Source organism: Schistosoma haematobium, chromosome ZW, assembly GCF_000699445.3.
Source record: "Schistosoma haematobium chromosome ZW, whole genome shotgun sequence".
Classification (NCBI taxonomy): domain Eukaryota; kingdom Metazoa; phylum Platyhelminthes; class Trematoda; order Strigeidida; family Schistosomatidae; genus Schistosoma; species Schistosoma haematobium.
In genome coordinates, this window is record NC_067195.1 from 14643951 (window position 1) to 14665845 (window position 21895).

The 21895-nt window shown below is 35.6% G+C and overlaps 2 protein-coding genes across 6 annotated transcripts in view; one reads left to right on the forward strand and one right to left on the reverse strand.

The window, feature by feature from the left end:
• The window catches only part of MS3_00002838 (uncharacterized protein), a gene marked incomplete at its 5' end in the record, with an annotated part of 28842 nt that extends 22339 nt beyond the window's left edge, over window positions 1-6503 (forward strand). For both annotated transcript variants that reach the window (XM_051210493.1, XM_035732618.2), the window contains 3 exons: window positions 1568-1623; window positions 2810-3375; window positions 5765-6503. In XM_051210493.1, coding sequence (XP_051070487.1) covers window positions 3018-3375; window positions 5765-5964 — 558 coding nt within the window. In that variant the 3' untranslated portion in view covers window positions 5965-6503. The remainder of the gene's footprint in view (window positions 1-1567; window positions 1624-2809; window positions 3376-5764) is intronic.
• Window positions 6504-13799: 7296 nt separating this feature from the next.
• On the reverse strand, window positions 13800-20404 carry MS3_00002839 (uncharacterized protein; the record flags this gene model as incomplete). Of its 4 annotated transcripts, XM_051210496.1 has the most annotated exons (4): window positions 20213-20404; window positions 19686-20172; window positions 17963-18191; window positions 13800-16275 (listed from the first exon to the last, which is right to left on the reverse strand). In XM_051210496.1, exons 3-4 carry the CDS (start codon window positions 18182-18184, stop codon window positions 15751-15753), a joined length of 747 nt encoding a protein of 248 aa, XP_051070490.1. In that variant the 5' UTR covers window positions 18185-18191; window positions 19686-20172; window positions 20213-20404. The 4 variants fall into 4 exon arrangements, with proteins under 4 accessions (XP_051070490.1, XP_051070489.1, XP_051070488.1 ...); XM_051210495.1 differs by having other exon boundaries at window positions 13800-19595; window positions 19686-20026; window positions 20066-20404; XM_035732619.2 differs by lacking the exons at window positions 19686-20172; window positions 20213-20404 and adding an exon at window positions 18922-19595 and having other exon boundaries at window positions 15751-16275.
• Between the last annotated feature and the right edge of the window lie 1491 nt (window positions 20405-21895).

Consider the following 21895-nt stretch of genomic DNA (forward strand, 5'->3'; position numbering starts at 1 on the left):
ACGGTGGCCTTGGACCTTAAATGTACATTTCCCATTGGTCGATGTTTGTTTCACTTGCTAAATATTGTGTAAATGTTGTTTTCTATTTTATGGTACGATGTGGTTTGTCTGTTTGGTATATAAATAGAGTATGTCTGAAATACAATGATTCATATCTCAGAGGCTGTGACTTGCGTTCTTGACTCAACTGGCTAGGACAGACAGCGAAGCAGGGCCAATCAGGGCACTAGGTCGTCCGCTACGTGTTTTGCGTGTCCACTGTAATCGGTCGATAAATACGCTGCTATACCAAAACCTGCAGTCACACACGTTACAACAGGATGAAACAGATGTTCATTGCTTTGTAGTTATCAATGGTTATCCTGTAGTTGCTTAACTGCGTTAATCAATCACCTTGATAACCGTTATTGTATAAATCCCAACTGTGTTTGAAATCAGAAGGCAACAAGAAGCGGAGACTACAGTTTATTAGCGAATAGCTCAGATAACAAAGCTACAAACACATCGAGTGAATTTCAAACAGAGAGGCGAATATGTGTGTGCAAGCGAATACAGAGGTAAATTTATAGTCAAACCAAATCAAGGTGCAGTTAGGCAAGGTAAAGGCCAATAATAGGATTCGAGTATATATACATGGGGAAAAATGATTCATCGAATGATATCTAAGCTATCAACATTTAAGCTAGTGAGAGATATATGCGTAGGCTATCATGTGATCAAGCGTACACATTTATGCATACAAGATAGTGATCATAATAGTACAAAGACTTAAACGAGTTGTTACTATTCGAGTAACCATAATCGAAATCGATTGCAGGAGAGCTGCTATAGTCCAATTAACGGTTGTTCATGATGCAACCTATGCGATTCAATAATATCCACAATTCCATTACACTAATCTTTACATTATTCCCTTATTTTTCATATCATCATCCTTTTTAAATTAATGAATTAATAATTAATCTCATTTGCTTATCAAGTACATGTTTCATGTATTCAGCTTTAAGTCATGCTGCTTATGCGTAAACTTATCATAATACCTGGCTACCAAAACCAAATTATGTGGAACCGGATTCGATTCTACCTTTAAAAATGATAAACTCTTCAATTGTCAAACCCCTATCCACAATGTTTAGTTCTTTTTACAGTACAGTTACATGGCTCAAAATCATTTGCAATGGCGCAGGTGCATCCACCTTTTGTGTTCTCCCAAATTCTAATCTTCTGAATTCTTCATGCTACTTTCTTTTTTCTCTTTCCAAATTTATTTCACTGGATTATACTCTTTAAATAACATCTCCAAACCCTAATCTTCCCGATTAGTGCTTATACTCTTACTACCTCTACCACTATGGGATTTGAATCGACCACTGCATCTCTGTGCTAATGCGGTATGGCAACTTGAACTGATGTACGTACGTACGAAGTTCTACGTTGTTACTGACTGACAGTTACAATAACTTGAAAAATAATTAAAATATTGATATATATTTCTAAATTCCTATTAAATGTATTCGATGACTAGTGATTGTTGGTTGTCCAATTTATTTATTATCATTGTTACTAGGGCACATTAAATTCTCGTTGTGGTCCATACGGCATTCATGTGAAAGAAGTTACTATGTAAGTTTATTTATGCCCGTGTGTCTGATTTTACTGTTTGTTCTACATAATTCATATTAAAACCATGAGACGGAATATTCATATTAAAGTCTTATATATATATATATATATATATATATATATATATATATATATATATATATATATATATATATATATATATATAGAGAGAGAGAGAGAGAGACTTTAGCCACTATTGTGTGTGCTTCATTCTTAAGAAATGTAAGTCACTTCTTGGAAAATCGTGGATGATTTCTAGCTAACCTGGTGTATCACATTTCTCTCTTGAAAATAGGTTTGACTTTTCAGATTCAGCTAAAGGTGTTGACTTGGGGGCATATAATGTTTATTGTAAGTGTTTGAGAAATGTTTCATAAATGTATTTATTTTTATCCAGCTAGCCATAAACTATTATGTCATGTATTTTCTTAACGTTGGATTTTTAAAAACATTTTTAAATGTCGCTCAGAACGAACTATGTCATATAGACACAATAGTTGTAAATTATTTGTCGAAATATTTGAACTGGATTTCTACCCCCCAAAAAAAAGAACAAATTATATTTTTTTGCTTTACAAAACTTCAAAAATGTTAATAATAAAAATTCAGCAAATCAACTCTTTTAATTGGTTGTACAATATATTATTCATTATCGTGATATGTTACTAGTGATCATTTTCTGAAGGTCTTTCCTGTTGTTCTAGTTATAAGCCATAACCAGCGGCGTTTAACTCTGCTGGATGCTAGGCATTTACCCACCAATCACATCGGAAGTTAGTTGCTCGGCACTCCAAATTGATTAAAATTGGAGATGTAAATCATTAAATCCTAACTCAGTAATCTAAGGAGTGAGTACTGACTGCGTTACCTAAATCCTGAATCCAATTCTTGGCAGGGTCATCAACGCGTACTTGTGAGGATTCACATACTGTTCAGTGCTTCGTAGTTTTCGATGGTTTTTTTTTAAACTGTGGTTAGTTCATGATGTAAACTACGAGATTCAAAAGTATCCACGGTCCACTCATCAGTCCCACTTACTTGTTTGTATTCTAATGTTTATTTATAAGGTTTTTTCTTAAACAATATTAAAGGTCATTAAATATTTAGTAAACATTTCTTATTACTTGTGTAGAGTAACAATAATCTGTTCTACACTTTAATTTCTACTATTATTCATTGTTTCCAGTGATGGTTTAGTTCTACTCCGTCCGCCACCATCGCATAATTCCAAGTCAAATATTGAACTGGTTACTAAACACTTGCATCAATTATCATGTGTATTGCTGAATAGTCGAGGTGATAAACCGCTAATAAAACCACCCACTAGTCAATCGAATGTAGAACAACAAATAATCAATTTGTCTAATGGTTCCGAACAAACTAATTCAACATCAATGTCATGTGATACCACCGACATAATATCAGACCCAGAAATAACAACTACCACAATAACTAATGAATCTAGTTCTGTTGAAACTACACCACTAATAAATAAAGTACAAAAACAGTATAGTTTTAAGTCTTTAAATACTCTGTCACAATTACGCATTTCACATAATTATCCTGCTTTATCGAAAGCAATAACACGTGCTCAAGGTCTACTTAATAGTAATATCGCTTGTCAAGCTCTTGATTGTGCATCATTACAATTAGTTATATCAATGGAGAACAAATTTGTCAAAGATCATTTACCATTATTGAATTCAGTGGAAAATCGAAATTTTATTCTACTTTATTTGGATGCTGGTACTGGTATGTTTCTGTTTTCATAATATTTTCATTTCTTTTTCTTATGCAAGTGATTTTGGTCACGATTTTCAAGCGTTACAACTATGTATCTTGAGTTAATATTGTTCACCTAAACATAAAATGTGTGACTTGGGTAAAAATGTAGTTAGAAAGAGTTTTGTGTTTAAACTTAAAGCATGTAATCGGATCATACAGTTTTAATTGTATGTTAACAGGATAGGATCCTAGCTTTTCGTGCTCTTATCAAACTCAAAACGAGATATGCTAACTCCTCTATTTTCAACGTATCAGGGGTATTTAGAGAATCAGGAAAATAGTAGAAGAGTCTTACTTAAATTCTGTGTGAACTCTAGTGTTTCCACTAAAGTATTTTAGTTGTTCAGGTTATTCGTTTGTACCATGTTCCCTCTCAATTTTCCTCCCATAATCGAATGAGGTGTATTAGACAGAAATATAAACCTAATAATGTGATTAAACTAACCAGTTAAAAAAGTGCTTTTCTATTTTGAATCAGAAAATAACAGCTCGAACCATTTTTTAAACTGAACATTGACTCATATTTATTTTCTAAAATGAAATTACTTTCAACTTATCGGTATTGATGTAACTCATTTGTCAAGTACTGATTCCTGTACTCTTGGGATTTTGAGCAGTGGATGGTTAGCGATACAACCGCTCTACTTAAACCGAAGTAAACGGAGCTGGACTCAAATCCGTGAACTATTGGTTGAAAGTTGAACCTCCTGACCGTTAAGCTACCAATTCTATTCCTGGTAAGCTAAGTTATTAAATCTCTTTTGGTCGGCAACTTTCTTTAAAGAATTCTTCACACTTTTAAGGTGATAAATAGAGGTTATTGCCTTCAAGGACAGCCTTTTTTCCACTAATTAATAGTCACTTATTCACTAGACTTAATAATGAATATTTCATTTGTATTGATTGTTTGGATCTTTCCATTGATGTTTAGAACTTAAATTAATCAGTCTCTTTTCAGCATATGTGGATCACTTGCGACCTGGATTACACTGATAACCACCATCCATATTGATGAATAATTTAACAAAATGTTTTATTTTACACTGGTAAAAAATTATAGAAAATGATCCTTGTAGTCTACGCAGTGATATATACTGCTTTACTGAGTCTGCTTGTAAAGCTAGTCAATCTGCCATCGACTTAGACTTATGTTAGACTACGTTATAGCCCTTTGTGACTTCACGTTGTTCTCAAAACCTAGTATAGTAACGCGGATATGAATAAACATCAAGCCATAAAACAGGTGAAAGGTAAGATGTCTGACATGTTTTGTACGATTAAAACGGAGGTAGCAAGATTGCCAAACGCAACAACAAATGCAGGAGAAGACGAACAGTGTGGCAGCAGCAGTAGGTCTCAATATACACAAAGGGAAAAGCAGGATTCTCCGATAAAACACAGAATGCACCAATCCAATCAAAATTGACGGAGAAGATTTGGAAGATGTAAAAACCTTTACGTATTTGGGCAGCATCGTTGATGAACAGGGTGGATCTGATGCAGATGTGAAGGCGCGGATCGGCAAAGCAAGAGCAGCATATTTACAACTGAAGAACATCTGGAACTCAAAGCAACTGTCAACCAACACCAAGGTCAGGATTTTCAATACAAATGTCAAGACAGTTCTACTGTATGGGGCGGAAACCTGGAGAACTACGAAAGCCATCATCCAGAAAATACAGGTGTTTATTAACAGTTATCTACGCAAAATACTTCGGATCCGTTGGCCGGACACTATTAGCAACAACGTACTGTGGGAGAGAACAAACCAGATCCCAGCGGAGGAAGAAATCAGGAAAAAGCGCTGGAAGTGGATAGGACACACATTGAGGAAAGCACCCAACTGCGTCACAAGACAAGCCCTCACATGGAATCCTCAAGGCCAAAGGAAAAGAGGAAGACCAAAGAACACATTACGCCGGGAAATGGAAATAGACATGAGAAAAATGAACAAGAATCGGATGGAGAATGCTGGTCGGCGGCCTATGCTCCATTGGGAGTAACAGGCTTAAGTAAGTAAGTAAGAAAGCAAGATTGCCACAAGCAGGAAATAATTCGAAGATGATAAAAATGTCGAGGCAATCCACACAGTCTGAGAATATACCAATAAGAGACTGGTCAATTGCAGTCGTGTACATCAATGGAAAGATTTAAACAACCAATACAAATAAATAGAATTATTGTCCGCCAAAAGTTTGTAAAAAAAGTCTTTTTATGATCTGAATTTGCATGTTCACCGAACAGATTGTGGATAATCTTGCAAATTCAATCTTAAGTTATTTCGTCATTAATATTTTTTGCTCTATTCCTGGTTTGTTAATTTTCTCTTTTTCTTTAAATAATCTGTTTTAAACAGGAACTGTCGGTTCAGGTTGTCTACCAGTTGATAAACAACCAGCAAATGTTACACTTTTCATACATATTGACGATTTAACCGATGTGGTAGAAGGTCGTTTAGATGTAATAAACGCAATAAAATCTGACAAAGCTTTCATGACCGGTTCATTATCAGTGTTATCAAAAATGCGTCATTTACTTTATCTGCCTCCAGTTTAAGAATATGATAAGCATTAGTTACTATTAGGCCAAATGATTGTGCATTTCTTTTTCGACCAACATTTACCCTGACCAAATTTTTTTCTCTTAGTCGTTTTAAATTAGTCAACTTTGTTCTTTTTCCTTTTTTAAAAAAAAATTCGAATCATGTGTTTGTTATTTATTGTCTTAGTTCGAACCCGACATTATTTTACTTCATATTGATTCATATTCATTTGTTCTTTATTGTCCTTATTTCATGTCAAAAAAAACAAAACATTGTACTTTTTCTTAGGTCTCACACCTAAATGGAATGCATTATGTTATTGGGTGTTTTATTTCGTTTCAGTAGTCAAAACGCATTTCAATCATGAACATTTTCATCATTTATTAATTGCTTATTCTAGTTCGGCAATTTTTATGCGAATAATATACATATATATGTATTTTAATATCATTTTACATATAAGCTGATCTCTCGTTATTATAGTTATCTTTGTTGGCATTATTGAATTTCATTACAATAATAATTGGAATTGAATCACAAATAAACTTATATGATTAATTAACAAGTTTATATATTTTTATGCTCTAACTAAAGTAGTAATATCTGTTAGGCCAGTCGTAATCAGTTTTAGTGCCTAAAACAGAGATGACTTGATTTTGAATTACACAAACTGTATAATTAATTAATTAAAATTAGTAGTCTATAACAAAATGAGAGGTTAGACGTATCGTTTTTGTATACAAACGTTGCGCTTGGATTAGTGGATATTTCAAACCTATGTTGTACGGAAGTTTTTAATTTGTATTCCTTCTGAATCAGTTCTTCTGACTGTATGATTGATTTTGAAGGAGAATTTCGGTAAATCATAGTGACCAGAATTAAATAAGTGTTCTAGAATAGAGCTTTGTAGTCCTTTAGATAGCCGGGCAAATTAATATTCAGAGATGCACTTCGAAAGATCTCGCTTTGTGTGGCCTATATGACCTGCTCCATTGCAACGATTAAACTGATTGTTTGATTAAACTGAGATAGTACATTATTCAGTAACTGGATATTAAACAAATGTACTACTGTATACTCTTCATTTGTTGACTAAAATTCTCCTTCAAGATATATAATGTATCAAAATCCTGAAACAACAAATTGATCAACAGAATTCAGTTACCACTAAGATGGAGACAACACTATGTCAATGATTATCAGTGATTTTAGTTCATACAAATTGAAGTGTTATCATTGTTGTGTTGTATTTATTTTACGTTTGTGTTCTGTTGAATTTTATTTAATCATATGATCTTCCAATTAAACAGTACCATGCTGTGATTTATTTAAAATAAATGACATTTTCACTGATTATTTATAATATGGTAAGATACCGTCACGGTGGGTTGATAAAAAAAAATTATTAACCTTCTTTATTTTACACTGTTGAAACCAACAAAATACAAATACTGTTGTTGGGGAGAACCTTATTCAAATAGCTTCATTTTATGTATAAAAAAAAAACAAACAACAACTGATGGCTTTAAACTAAGTATGGTAGAACTTGTATAAAGCAATTATTTATTTTTATAGGTTATAAGACTATTTACCACCAGAAAAATACTATTTATTCATGTTCAAGTTACTGCATATCTTTTAATGTCCTTAATTCAATACGACAAATAACTTGTATGTCAGATTATAACAAACGAATTGAACTAGTTGTCTGGGATATGATAAAAATGTGTTGATAGATAATTACTAGATTTACTTGAAATTTATATGTATTATTCACATTTCAGCTATTTACTGTAAAGTTTGGTTTGAATGATCCCATAAATTCATGATCTTGCCTAAAGTACACTTGATTTTATTACATGTGTACACAACACACCTTCGTATGTTGTATGCACGAAATTGTTCAATTCAGTTATTAGTTATTCAGCCTTTTTGTATCAGTTTACTTCTTTTGTTAAGAAGGTGACTGAAGATAAAATCTTTGTTATTGTCTCATTATCAAGGATATCTTGAAATAACAATTAAAACTAAACAAGTAATAACTCAGGTACGTACAACAATGTTATGGTCTTATATAACTTATCTATTTATCAGTCTGTTAGTTATATGTTTAAACCACACCTCACCAATCTAAGTTGAGACGTACAATCAATTTGGAATTAGAAAGAAATGTTTTTCGGCTCATCTTGTTCAACTTTAAATCAATACATCAAGTGTAATAACAAAAAGGAAATATAACACTAACGAAAAATAATGTCAGATGAAATCAAAAAATGGATAATATGGTGTTGATTACCTAAAAGAAGATAAATGAATGTATGTATGCGACTTCGACCGATATTTACACGAATGAATCAGAAGTTTCTTTTTAGTTGCTCGAGGTGTATGAGACCCTTCTAAACAGAAGGTATGCACTCCTTACACAACTCAGTCCAGGAGTCAATGATTTCATGGACTGAATACATATCTGTATCTGTCTACTCGTTTTAAACATCTCGTTTCGAGGTTTTTGGTGGTTAATAAATCTCCATAACTAATTTATAACGTTCATCTGGTACTATGGGCTGAATATTACTCATTCAGTAGTTTTCCTGTGTCTATGCACTGTACATATGATCAAATCCTTGTGACTTATCCATATTTTCTATTACTTTTAAGGACCAAAACATACTGTGATTTGAACTTAGACAGCCATACGATTACACTCGGTATATAATTTATGTATGAACCATGTTTAAAACCTAGTGGATAACTTTTGTCGCTCTACTTGTTCACAGTCGCAAGTTTTAATTATGTAATAGTACGTTATCCTTCAGATGTGGATAAAGTGTATACAGCTGAAGAAATGTCAATGAAATATAGCAAATTCATATTGATCTTTATATATTTGTTTTCCTTTCAGTTCAAATTAAAATATTTTTCCTATGGTTATCAATGAAAAAATCCATTATGGGAGCTATTCAAAAAGCTATTTTATAACTCCACTATACATCCTTGCAATTTTTCATAACAGTAATATAAGTTCAAGTTCAAATAATATTGTGAACGGTTGACTTGGGTTGACGATTAATATTCAGATTTTTTAGTGTATACGACGTTCAACTGGTAAAATCGAATCTCTAGTTGTGTAGAAAACCATGACTACTTAATAGTTAACTATATTTAAATAATAAGCCAATATTTTGGCATCATTCATTTCTAACAAATCAGCACCGGAATAATGTTAGCCATAGAAAAATGAGGTAGCCATCATATTTCAGTAATGCGATGGCGACTGTTTCTAAACATAGTGGGAACATCAGAATATTATAATGCACATTATTTTATCTGTTATGGTTCAACTCAAATGACTTTTGCTCCTGTTAACTGGTTTTTAACGTGTTTAATGCTCTTAGGAATTTTTCTCTATTGATCTTCTAATTATAAACAGTAAAAGATAAGAATGAGTGACCGACATTTTTTCTTATCAAACGATTGGCTGTTAGAGTTGGATAATCGTTGTCAACCTATTTACTGTCAGTAAACTGATATCCGAAATTGTTGTGTTTGTTGAATCATTGAATTATGGTGTATGAGATTTTGTTCTACATGCTTCCTCTCAACGGTCCCAAGAAATCTGTTAGTCGAATATCCAGTGCACTACTAAGTACAGAGTATAACTACAATATAATTACCAAAGTTTGTATGTCTTACAGTTTTAGAAATAATTATGACGCCACAAAATTAATTATTCATGTTTATAATCTCCCTAACCTTGTCAGTAATAAATTTTAGATTCAGATACAGCCATTGATACTATTTCAATCAAAAATGTCAGTTATACTCTGACAAACATTATTTGCTTTATTGAAGTAGATAGTGAGCTAAGTAAACATCATTCAGGAATCTTTACATTAATGCACTAACGTTTATACTGTTACTTTTCATCAGACTACTTGAGATGATATCAGCAAATAAAACGTTTTCATCATGGGGTTGTGTAGATTGTTGAGTTTCACTGAAAACATGAATCGATCAGTGTTAGACCACCATGGAAAAACTGGAAGCACTGCACAGCTGTTTCGTTCTAGCATGGGGATCCTCAGCAGTGCGCCTCAACGATCTCGCACCCACAACTGTGTCAGTTATGAGGCAGTTATCCACCGAAGACGATGGAGGATGGTCGCACAACGCCGTAGATTGGTTGAAGTTAAACTTTAACACCGATGGATGCCAACTCAGTGGTCTGGGGGTTACGCGTGAGACCGATGGTTCTGGGTTCTAGTCCCGCATTCGCGGTCGTGGTTGCATATTGCTGAGGAGTCCCATACTAGGACTAAAAAGTCGTTCAGTGCTTCCAAGTTTCCAGTGGTGGTCTAACATTGATCGAGTTATTATTTCAATGAGGGTAAACTGTTCTTCGATTATGAACAAATACACTTTGCTTGGTGACCAGTACACCTGGGCGATTAGTACACTTGTGTTATCATAGGGTTTGACGTATTGTGTCAGTAGTCTGTGTATCGAACAAATCGCAAGTAATTGATTGTGTTGTACATAGTCATTGAACTTCCTTTTTAAAGCTGAACTGCGACTATACCAAGTGGAAACAAAACTTTGATCTTGTCTGCTCTTGGGTTTGATTTGGCCATTCTAAGGGAAATAATTTATTGCTGTTAATGTCATCCAAAAGTGATTAGAAATTATTCCACAAGACTGCATTTCCGCAGTGAGTACAGGGTGAAAATCTAGAGGAGTAATTTGTTGCGTGGGGATACCATAGGTAGTTATTTGAAATAAATCTTATTCAGTTGGCTAAGTTTAGAGGGAAAAATGACATCAAAGATGTTAGATTCACAATATACCGCTTCCAATAGACCAAGTTCTCGGAAAACATCTAATCCTCTTCCCGTTATCAGACTGTCATCTGAGAACGATAAATTTGAGTGATAATAAAGGAAATTCATAACCATTGCACAAACCAGTGACTATTTGAACTCAGTGGGTAACGCAAATTTTTTATTTAGTTACGTTAAATAACTATCCACAATAGAATAATTTAACTAGGGAATAATATTGAAATATAAATTAGAGAGTACAAGCAGAATTATAGTTGCACAACTATTATTTATTTATGAAATAAACAGTAGTATCAATATGTGAACTATTTTGCAAGCGTTTGTAAGATTTTATAATTTCTCGTTATATTCAGAACTGTAATAATTTTGTTTCTGTTGCAACATTTGGATCCTGAATGGATAGCCTTAATAGAGAGAGCCTTTAGATGTAAGTTTCATTTTGGGGACATTCAACTAATAAATTCCAAGTATAAAGAAACACGTATCCTAGATTTCAAAACTAGCCATAATTGAAATATACTATATTGAAATTATTCCAAACATATTACTCTTTATACCATAAGCTATATTACATAAATGCTATAACTTACAAATTATTCAGTATCTGAATAATGCCTAAAATAATGGATAGTTTTTTAGTCTTCATAGTTTGCTAGAAAGTCTCAATACGAATTCATGGAATGAACTCGAGATTTAAGATGTAAACTTGAAAATAAGAACTAGTTATCTCGGTAAATACATTGGTCAAATTTTATACTACATGTATAGTGCAAAAACAAATAAATAGATTTCTAAAACTCTTCTTTTTACTATCCCTGACCTAAGATCAAATTGATAGAAGTCCAAATAATCAGTGTCAGTCATAGTAATAATATGAGCATCAGCCTCATAGTTGACCAAAGGACAAAAAAAGACAATAAGTTCTATTCTAAAGCATCTAGTTAATACTGGTCACAGCATCAACACAAAGTTGACTATATGGTTCCATCGAACTTGACCCATGCTCCTAGAATGTCTTTTACTTATAGCTGGAGCTATAGAAATATCAGTTAATAAACATAATGTTAGTGTTCAGCCTCTTAGTTTACTAAGGACATCGATTTGACCAAACCCACACTACTGATACTTTTCTTAAATGTGTATTATTACGTAATCTACCCCGGTAAATTGATAATCAAATTTTGTTCGCACTCGTCTCATTAATTACTCACTGTTATTTTGCAAGCGACACTTTACATCCATATTCAGTTGCTTTCCTTCTTCTTACATAACTAGTTTAGATAAGCAGCCGATTACATAATTCTGTTTTAGGTTTAAATATGCACCCGTTGGATCATTATCTCTAGACACTGTTAAACTGACTACATGCCACTTCCTTAGTATTTATTTAACACTTAATTATAAAACCTACATATTACTACAGAACCAAGACGGGGAACTATTTGAGAAGAGATATTTCTTCACTCAACTTGTATTTTTGGCAAAGTATATAATCTAAAAAAATGAAGACAAGACAGCCATTGAGATTAGTTCCCAATCATACTACCTAAGGATTTTAGTTGTAAATTACCATTATGTGGGTCTGGATCTACCGAAAAAGCTAAGTCTAACAACCGATTACCTAGTGGACTAACAGTATGTTTTTGTCAGGTGATTTCCGGAAACCGTGTCTAGTAATTCTCTGGTAAAAGCAACAAAATCTATGACGATGCTCTTTTACAAAAATAAGAAAGGAATATTTGAAATAATAAATAACCTTCATTCTTTCGAAGTAATATTTAATGTCAGGCTCGATTGCGTACTTATAAAAGTAAATACTCTTCGAATTCCCTTATTTTGTTGTAGGAAAATTAAAGTATTATTGTTAAAGTTACGTATAGTCGAGTTTCTGATATGAACTTACACATTTCCAGGATTTTTCATGAAACTAATTTATTGTCTCAATAATATTATTTAGTAAAACACTAGATAAGGTGTAGAATAGATAACAATACATCACTGAAGACTTTCGGTCGCAAAATTACGGCATGCTAAGTGAAGTAACATATCAGAGTTATCATCAATAAGTTGTGGTTTTTCATTGAAATTCAAACCTGGAACATTAAGGAAGCCCAGATTGTCCATAAAATCCTGATCCCTATAGTTTCGGGTTAATGTTAAGCTTACTTGGGAAGCTATATGAGAGTGAATTCGATAAGATTTTGTCGACTAAGCTAAGAGAATATCCATCAGTGAAGACTTATGACGCAATTTCGATTACCACTGGGCTATCCGGGCCACGACCGACCTCCTATAGGACTGAGAAGTAATCACACGTGACATTGATCACCACCCAGTGATCAATCAATTGTGAGTTAATGATAGTGCTATACAAGTCTGAAAATGTTTCATTATACCATAAAACTAATGGATTGGGGAGAGTCAGACTTTTAGCGATGCTAATTAATACATTAACTAGCTGAATGATGCAGTGATACAATTCATAAAACAGTCCAATAAACAACTACAGACTATCTCCTAAATTGTAGTTCTCAGTATCAGATTGTGCTAAAATTTATATCTGACTAATTCTCCTTCTAATTCATAATCCCCAGAGTTCTTTATCCTTATCACTTTTTCAGACACTATCATTTTCCTAATGACTTACCTTTTAGCTTGTTAATTAGCTAATTCGTTTAAGGGACAAATTAGACACATTTGGATACACTAGCTTTATTGCTGTTCTATGGGATTAGGAAACCACTCGGTCAAGAACTAGTTTTCTGTTTCGTAGATTAATTGTAGATGAGGCAACAGGATGGCAGACTCATCTACCGTTTACTATTTCGGTCAGTCATACACAATATACACCCCGGCACATGTCTACACTAGTTCAAGTTGCCACACTATATTAGCACTGAGATAAAATTATTAAGACAAACACAATAGTTGAAAGATAAGGCTTAGACAATGTGATTTGAGAAAGCATGTAATTAGAGATAAAAATAAAAGTATTAGATAAGTTTTGAGACCAAGGATCTACGGGGAAACAAAGAGTGGATGTAACTGTTCACCACAATCGATGCTGAGGTATATCACCCAAAGTCTCCAAACATCGGTTACGACAGCGGCGATGACGTCAACCGATTAGTATAAGGCTACTTAGATGGCTCTACGTAAAAGTTAACAACTTCATTGAACACTGTCATGTCTTAATTATTTTGGTCGCCTTTATCTTTCTTCCAATCATCAAAAAGGTACAAATACTTATAGACAATTGTCTACGCAAAATACTTAATGTCCTTTGACCAGATACCATCAGCAACAACCTACTGTGGTAAAGAACAAATAAGCTTCCAGATAACGGAGAAATTAGGCCAAGACGCTGGGGATGGACAGGGCGTACATCGCGGAAATCATCTGACTGTATCACGAGGCAAGCAACAACTTGAAATCCCGAAGGGAAACGGAAAAGAGGAAGACCAACAAAAACATTACGTCGGGGATTGAAAGCAAATGTCAAGAGAATAAATAGCAACCGGGGATAATGGCCAGGACAGAGCTCGATGGAGAATCCCGGTGAGCGGCCTATGCTCCTCTACGAGAGGTAACAAGAGAGTAAGCAGCTCCTACATCATGTAGCATTGCGCATCGTGGTATACGGTAGATGTGCATAGGTAATCCATATTCCGAATGCCTCAGTCGATGAAGATTTACTACCTCGCCGAGAGATTTCTCACTTTTACCTAATATCTTGCGTCTAACCTCAGAATCGCTAACCCAGTGGTCTCAACACATACGAACAATGCTTCTTAGGGATTTATGACCGAATAATCGTAACCTACGAACATCTATTTTTGAAGGTTACATTTCACAGCTATAAAGTATAACACAGTAAACTGCTTTACGGTACACTTGTCCTGTGGTTGGTAGACGGACATCTCCCCTGTCACAAGTCCATCGAGCTTTCTGAATGTCCTGTAATCTCATCAGACACCAAAACACCACAACTGTTCGGACATCCACGATACTTGTATTGGGTGAGGAACTGGAATGACGTATTCCTTGTGATTGGTGGTGAGAGCAATACTGGAGCAACATTTTGCACTTAGATGAAGAGAAACTCATCAAAAATATGACTACATTGTTGCTCAAGACGATCAGAAGACTCTACATTCATCAAATAGAACTGTCATCTATCTCACTAACACCCGAAAATATACCTATTTCACTAATAATGATGAAACGTTGTCCACTATTACCTGACACTACCAGACTTTCTATTTCTTTTGCTTTCACTGCCTAGTACTGGTTAGTCTATGTTTGAAGTTACCGTAGCTCGTCATCCTGTTCGGATTTTGACTACGTGAGTTCGCGATCGCTTATCAATTCAGATGTCCCTGAAACCGACTAACATTCCCTAACCTGTTGGTTTAAGTCACCGATAGGTTGTACTACTATTTTTACACCAATTAATTGTTTGTGATAAACAAGGTTTCAGTAAATATCCGTGTCATATTATCAAGATATTTTATTGCGAAAATTATTTATACGAAGGATCACAAATATTTGATTAAGTTTTGCTAAGAATAATGCTTATCTTTGGTAGAAAAAACCACAGCTTAATATCGATAAGATAAAACCATTCTTTCTCATCTTGGTAGCACGTTCCAACCCAGAGTATAAGAACACTGAGCATCAACTAAGTAGTAAAAGTTTCATTTTTACGCTGAAACATGAGGTTGAAAGAAACGGTTTTATACTTGTTTTTATTATAAATGAGCCAAAGCCACAAAACTTTAGCATTAACATAGAACAAACAATGAACAGAAAACAATGGAAATAATACTTGATCACAGTAAAATGGAAAATCTTGGGTTCACTCAAGTATGCATGAATATGGGCTAATAAATTATTCCATTTATGATATTAGTATTCGAGGTGCTGTATTTAACTGAAGAGAAATAATAGTGGGAGCTGATATTAATATTCAGACATGCCTCTGCCGTGTGATGCGAAGCCTCCACCGACTGGCCTAACCAGACGCATTTGAAGATGATTTTTGAAGTGACAAGGAGGGTTACATGAAAAACGTACAGGTGAAGCTGTACCAGGGAAGCAAAGGCCTGAAGAAAATTGCGAAACCGTAGGTATTTGACGTGGATAAACGTTGGAAGGGTGTTCTTCTAGGCTGAATTTGTACTTACGGGAACCTGAAGATAGAGGGTTATACTTTGAACAAGTTGCAATTTCTATGACATCGCAATTTTTATCTGTTGGATGAACAACTTCATGAATCTTAGGTCCCATAAAATTAGAAGAGAACGTCGAATTAATGTAAGCAAATCCAGCAGGTTGACCGTTAGAATTCAACATGCGGACTGTCTTTATCTGAAATCCATTACTTTCATTATTGAGACACTTTTCCTTGAATTCCATTATGCGGCGTAATTGGTGTTCCAAGTGTTTTGTCGCCAAGTTGGTTCGTGATAACTGAGTTCTCAGAGCCTAAAATGAGATTTGTTAAATACAAAGAAAGCAACGAAAATCATTACAAAGAAAACTGATCCACAAGGAAATGTACACTGACCGTGGTTTGAATCGTGTATGGAAATGTGGGCTTCATTGATAAAGCTTTTGAACTGAGTTATATTACCTTGACAAAAAACACAAAAGTGTAGATATATCCATACTTCATCTTGCGCTAAATTCTGAATATCACAATAGTTTAGTCTTATTATTAGTATTTTTCGTCTAAAACTTACCACTTATTTTCGAATAATTTTATTTCCCATGATAATTGCCTACTGATTTGTTTAGGATTAGTGCCGTTTGGAAGGGATATGTAAAAATGGATGATATAATCAACATACTTGTGTTCGACTCTCAGCTATTAAGTCTTGGTTTTGAACCCTGTTTCACTTCAGTTTGGAGCACCGTATAGTATCGCTAGCCCTCACATTTACAATGTGGCTCATACACAAGTAACTGGCGAATGAATTAGTTCTTTTTTTTCTTTATGCACTAACTTTTCGTAGCCTCTGCCAGGGACGTCCTACTCACTGCCTTCTCGTACCACGGGTGTTGTTTACGAAATTGAGAGGACGAAAAGCGAATGTCCGGCGCTTTAACCGGATCCCAAACCAATGGTGCACATGAGCTCCGGTATCCTGAGGGAACAAATGGCGTATGAACCAATTTTTGTTCGCCGGCTACCATGGGACTGTTTCTCCTTACGATGCTCCACTGCCTTGTGGGTCAGACCTTTAGGTCAAAGGCTCGGGGAGTGGCCCCCTAAGAAAACCACCTGCTTCGGTTTGGGCACCCGGGCAGTATCACAGCCCTCACACATATCGAATAAGATTTGTGTGGCGTATATGTATTTGGTGTCTCCTTGTACCAATATCTATGTGTTAAAAAAGCAAACTTTTCGTAGAACGAGGAAACATTTTAGCCTACCTTTCTTAACTACACCATATAAAATATATTTAAAAAAGTAAACCAGAGTTATTTTTACATAGAATAAGACTTTCCATATTGTATTACACTTAGAAAAACTACTGTCCATCTAACTTAACGACATTTTTGAAAAACAGTTAGATGGGGTACATGGCCTTATCATTTAGTACAGAAATTATTGTCTTATGTTGCTCACTGTTATCAAAGTGCACATTTATCAACAGACAACAAAAACATTCAAATATGCGTAGTCATGCGTGATTCTCCAATAAATAAAAACAAAATAAAATGATTTGTATGACTCGGATCCATAGCAAATAACCAATAACAGATTGTTACTTAATAAATAAGTCAGTAAATGTAAAGCCATCAAAGAAAGAGTGTACAAGATGAATAAAATGCCAGCTCAGTACCCAATGAGTTCAAATGACATATAAAAAACAGGAAGCCTTCAACTCAAGAGCCATAAATCACTAAAAGAATCAATATTATGAGTAGATAACCGTCAAAATTATGTCTCTTTATTACTAGACTTGGATTCAGCCTGATACATACACGATACAAATACCACTAATTTGGATGCTGTAGACCAAGCACGCGTATCTGTTTGATACTTGTGCCTAAATGTCACCTGCGTTATGATACTTACGAAACTATCGGGATGTCAAGACATGGAGCCTATTTTGGAAGTTGGTCTATAAATTGTGCGAAAAAACATAGATTACAAATAGCCTACCTGGATTTCAACGACCTCTTCCTTCACCTGGGTGGCTAAGTTTTCCACTTCGGACTGCTTTTTGCTAGCACATTTGCGTGCGTATTTTCGATTTTGCAAACGACGTCTCCGACTACGAAGTTCTTTGTGTTCCTCAATTGTTAAACGTTTTTTTTCTAGCAGCAATCGAAGATCAGCTGTTGTCATGTCCACTAGCTCATCATCCGTTAAATTTAAACTCATAGTAGTTCTTGAACAATGGAAATAATCAGTAGTCAAGAAATAATGCATTAAGTGTAAACTGTATAGAATTATATATTTTTTAAGGCAGTAAGGACAAGTAAAATTCGATCCTACACCACTTTTCGTTCAGAACTCACTGTATCAATTGGAGAAGTGACTCTTCATGCCGAGACTAAACTGAAGTCAGATTAGTTGATCCATCAGAATCTAGGATGTGGCAGATTCTAAATCTTGAGGTGCTTTCTGTCAGTAAATTCTGTTTAGCCCAATCTCATATTTCGTTATCCTCTCATGAGTAGGAGCACAAATCAAATTAAATGTGAGGTTTAATAGTTATAAGCGATGGTCACTAGTTAAATCACGTCGAATATCTAAGGGGGGTCTAGAGACCTATGTTTATTGAAAAATAATATACAAGTCCTCAAAAACTTTAGATTATTTATTTATTTGAACACATGAATATTGGTACAAGAGAGCGCCAATATATATGCGCCGCACAAAACAATGAGAATTCGAAGAGAAAAGGAAAAAAGGTAAGGAGCGTAAAAAAAAGAACAATAATGAAGAGATTGGTGTAAGGTAGTGTGGTAGTAATGAGAGAACGGAAAGGTACAATCGGAGGAAATCTTTCAGTTAAGGGAGACACAACCACTTTTTATGAAGAAAATAAAAGAAGTTTACAGCAGGATCGCCATTGGCTTCTATTCTGAGCCATATCTGATAACGTCTCTAGCTACTGTGTAGCACCATCTCTCGGACCCCAACCAGGGAGTCGTGAAGGACCAACAGAAGCCAGTCCTTTGCAGCCTTCTTTCATGCCACGACACCATGTCATGCACTGACCACCTCTCCGCTTCTTCCAACCAGTCCCAGAGTCGGCAAATAATGCACGACGTGGAATTCTCTGGGACGACATTCGGAGAATATGTCCAAGCCACCGAAGTCGGTGTTTCAACATGGTGACACCAATTGAATTATCATCTCTGTGCCCGAACACACGATGCCGAACCTCTGCATTACTGACATGGTGTTGCCACTGAATGTCAGCAATCCTTCGGAGACAGCGATGATCGAACACAGAGTCGTCTAATGTCCTCAACACGGAGAGGCCAGGTTTCACAAGCATAGAGCAAAACTGCTCCCACCGACGCGTTGTAGATCCGACCTTTTACAGCCAGACTAACATCACCAAGGCGCCAAAGGTGGCCCAGATTGGCATAAGCCGCTCTGGCTTTCACTATACGTGCATTGATCTCATCACTCACGCCACCACCAGCACTTATGCAGCTACCCAGATGCACGAACTACTCGACTACTTCTATCTGCTCACCAACCAGGGTGAGTACAGGGTTGGAATCCTGCCAGTCTTGTAGAAGTACTTTAGATACAATTGTTCATAATGAAATCACACCTGGTAAACCGAAAACAAAGAGATTAAATTACGACAGAATACTGTATACACTTCAGTTACAATGCAGGAGGGAACTACAAGAGTACTCACCAGATAACACGTTAACTTAGGCGAAGACGTGAAAATTAGTTCTCGTATAAACATTCACAGAACTTGAAACGGTGGGTCATTAAGAGAGGTGGTTAGTTGTTGACCATACAACCACAAATCAACACATTAAGCCCCGATAAACATCATGACTAGCCCATAATAGACTGATTTAAAATTCCAGCTTTCGAATGAAAAATAATTTTCTAATTAAACCCGTAAATAAATCAGCTTCACAACCTTCATCTCGACAATACGGTTTTCAGTATTCTAACACAGTGCATACATTTATTTCCTTTGTATTTATAACCATAAACGATTTAACTTCTTCCGTGACAACTGTGCTGATAACAATAATATCAAGTAAAGATATCAACTAGTACTGGTTCGGATCTATTTTGCCCGAATAGTGCCCGGAAACATCCTCCTGATAACAAAACCTGTACTTTCAAGGCTAAAAATTTTTTCAGCTAACTCCCCCAGACTATTTCTAACTTCGTTATAAATACTTACGGTATAAACAAACTAACCTTACTGCACGAAAATGACGAACGGATAACCTTGTCTTTTCAGAATACCCGCTCACATCTAATGCCTATGTGACGAGATAATGTAAATCAATACGGTATTTTCCTGACTCTAGTTTCTTGATCTTAAGATACTGTTCCATATTAGTGAAATCTTGCGAATGCTAGCAGTCTGACCACATGCTTTAGCTAATCTTGGTGGATTTCTGTAATGCTGCTGCCAGACATCTGAAAACTTTAACACGAACTTGCAAAAATAGATTGATATTTTTAAGTTCAGTACGGTCCCGGATATTTGAAACTTTTCACTTCGTACTGTCTAGTGTGGCATTTGTATCAACTAATGATTATTTTGTGCATGACTGCTCGTTTATTTTGAATTCTAAATATAGTATTTTCATTGGTGCTCATCTGATTCTAATTGTTGTGAATTGTACTATTCCGGAAACTCCCAGCCAGCAAAATAATTCGAGTAATTCTAGTTGCCATATCTATTCACTCGAATGCACTCATTCTAGTCAATGCGGTTGTGACGGTAAATAAATCCCAAAAATAAATAGCTCTGTAAGTTTTCGACATTGGATACTGACCACATTAGTTTTAATGGACTCACCTAGATTAAGGCGCTCGGCCATGCTTCCGCACTAGATCACGGATGGGACCACATGATAGACTTAGGTATCACAAGACCGTCAAACAGCCCATGGGCATCTCAGTTGCACATTGTCCCTAGAAAGGACAACAACGATTGGCGTCCAACTAGCGACTATCGGCAATTGAGTGCGAAATCCATTCCCAACCGTTACCTGTTGCCTGACATTCACGGTTTGACAGCTACCTCGAAAGGTGCAACTGTCATTTCGATAATCGACTTGGTTAAAGCGTATAACCAAATCCCTATGGCTACTGACGATATTCCGAAAACCGCTATCATAGCTCCCTTCGGACACCACGAATCTTTGCGAATGCCTTTCGGTCTAAGAAACGCTGTCCAAACATTCCAAAGGTTCACAGACGACATTTTTCGAGGTCTCAACTTCGTACATGCGTATGTTGACGACTATCTAATAGTAAGTCTGGACAGCGAATCGCATCTCGAGCATCTGAATATTGTTTTCGGCTGACTACAAAATAATGGTATTACTGTGAACATTCAGAAGTGCCAATTCGGAACTGACTCATTAGACTTCTTATGACACACTATAGATGCGCAAGGCATCCAAGCACTTAGAACCAACACATTTCTGGAGCAAACAATGTAGTCGCAGACGCCTTGTCTCGCGTAACTTCCTTGAAGATTTTCCAGGGAATCGACCTTCTTAAACTCGCCCAGCTTCAAAAACAAGGCGCTGATCTTCAGCACGAGTTATCGTCAACAACCCTTAAACTGCGCATTAAACAGATGGAGACAGGTGGGTAAACATTACTATGTGACACATCTACAGCTAGGGATCGCCCAATCGTGCCGAAACGTCATCGACGCAACGTCTTCAGTACATTGCACAAACTTTCTCATCCAGGTGTTCGTGCGACCGTCAAACTTATAGAAGAACGGTTTCGCTGTCCTGGCATGAATAAAGACGTGAGGGAGTGGGTACGCTCCTGTGTAAGCTGCCAGAAATCTATTGTGAGTAGACACAACAAATGTCCCTTAGGCTCATATAGAACTCCCGGTGCTCGTTTCGA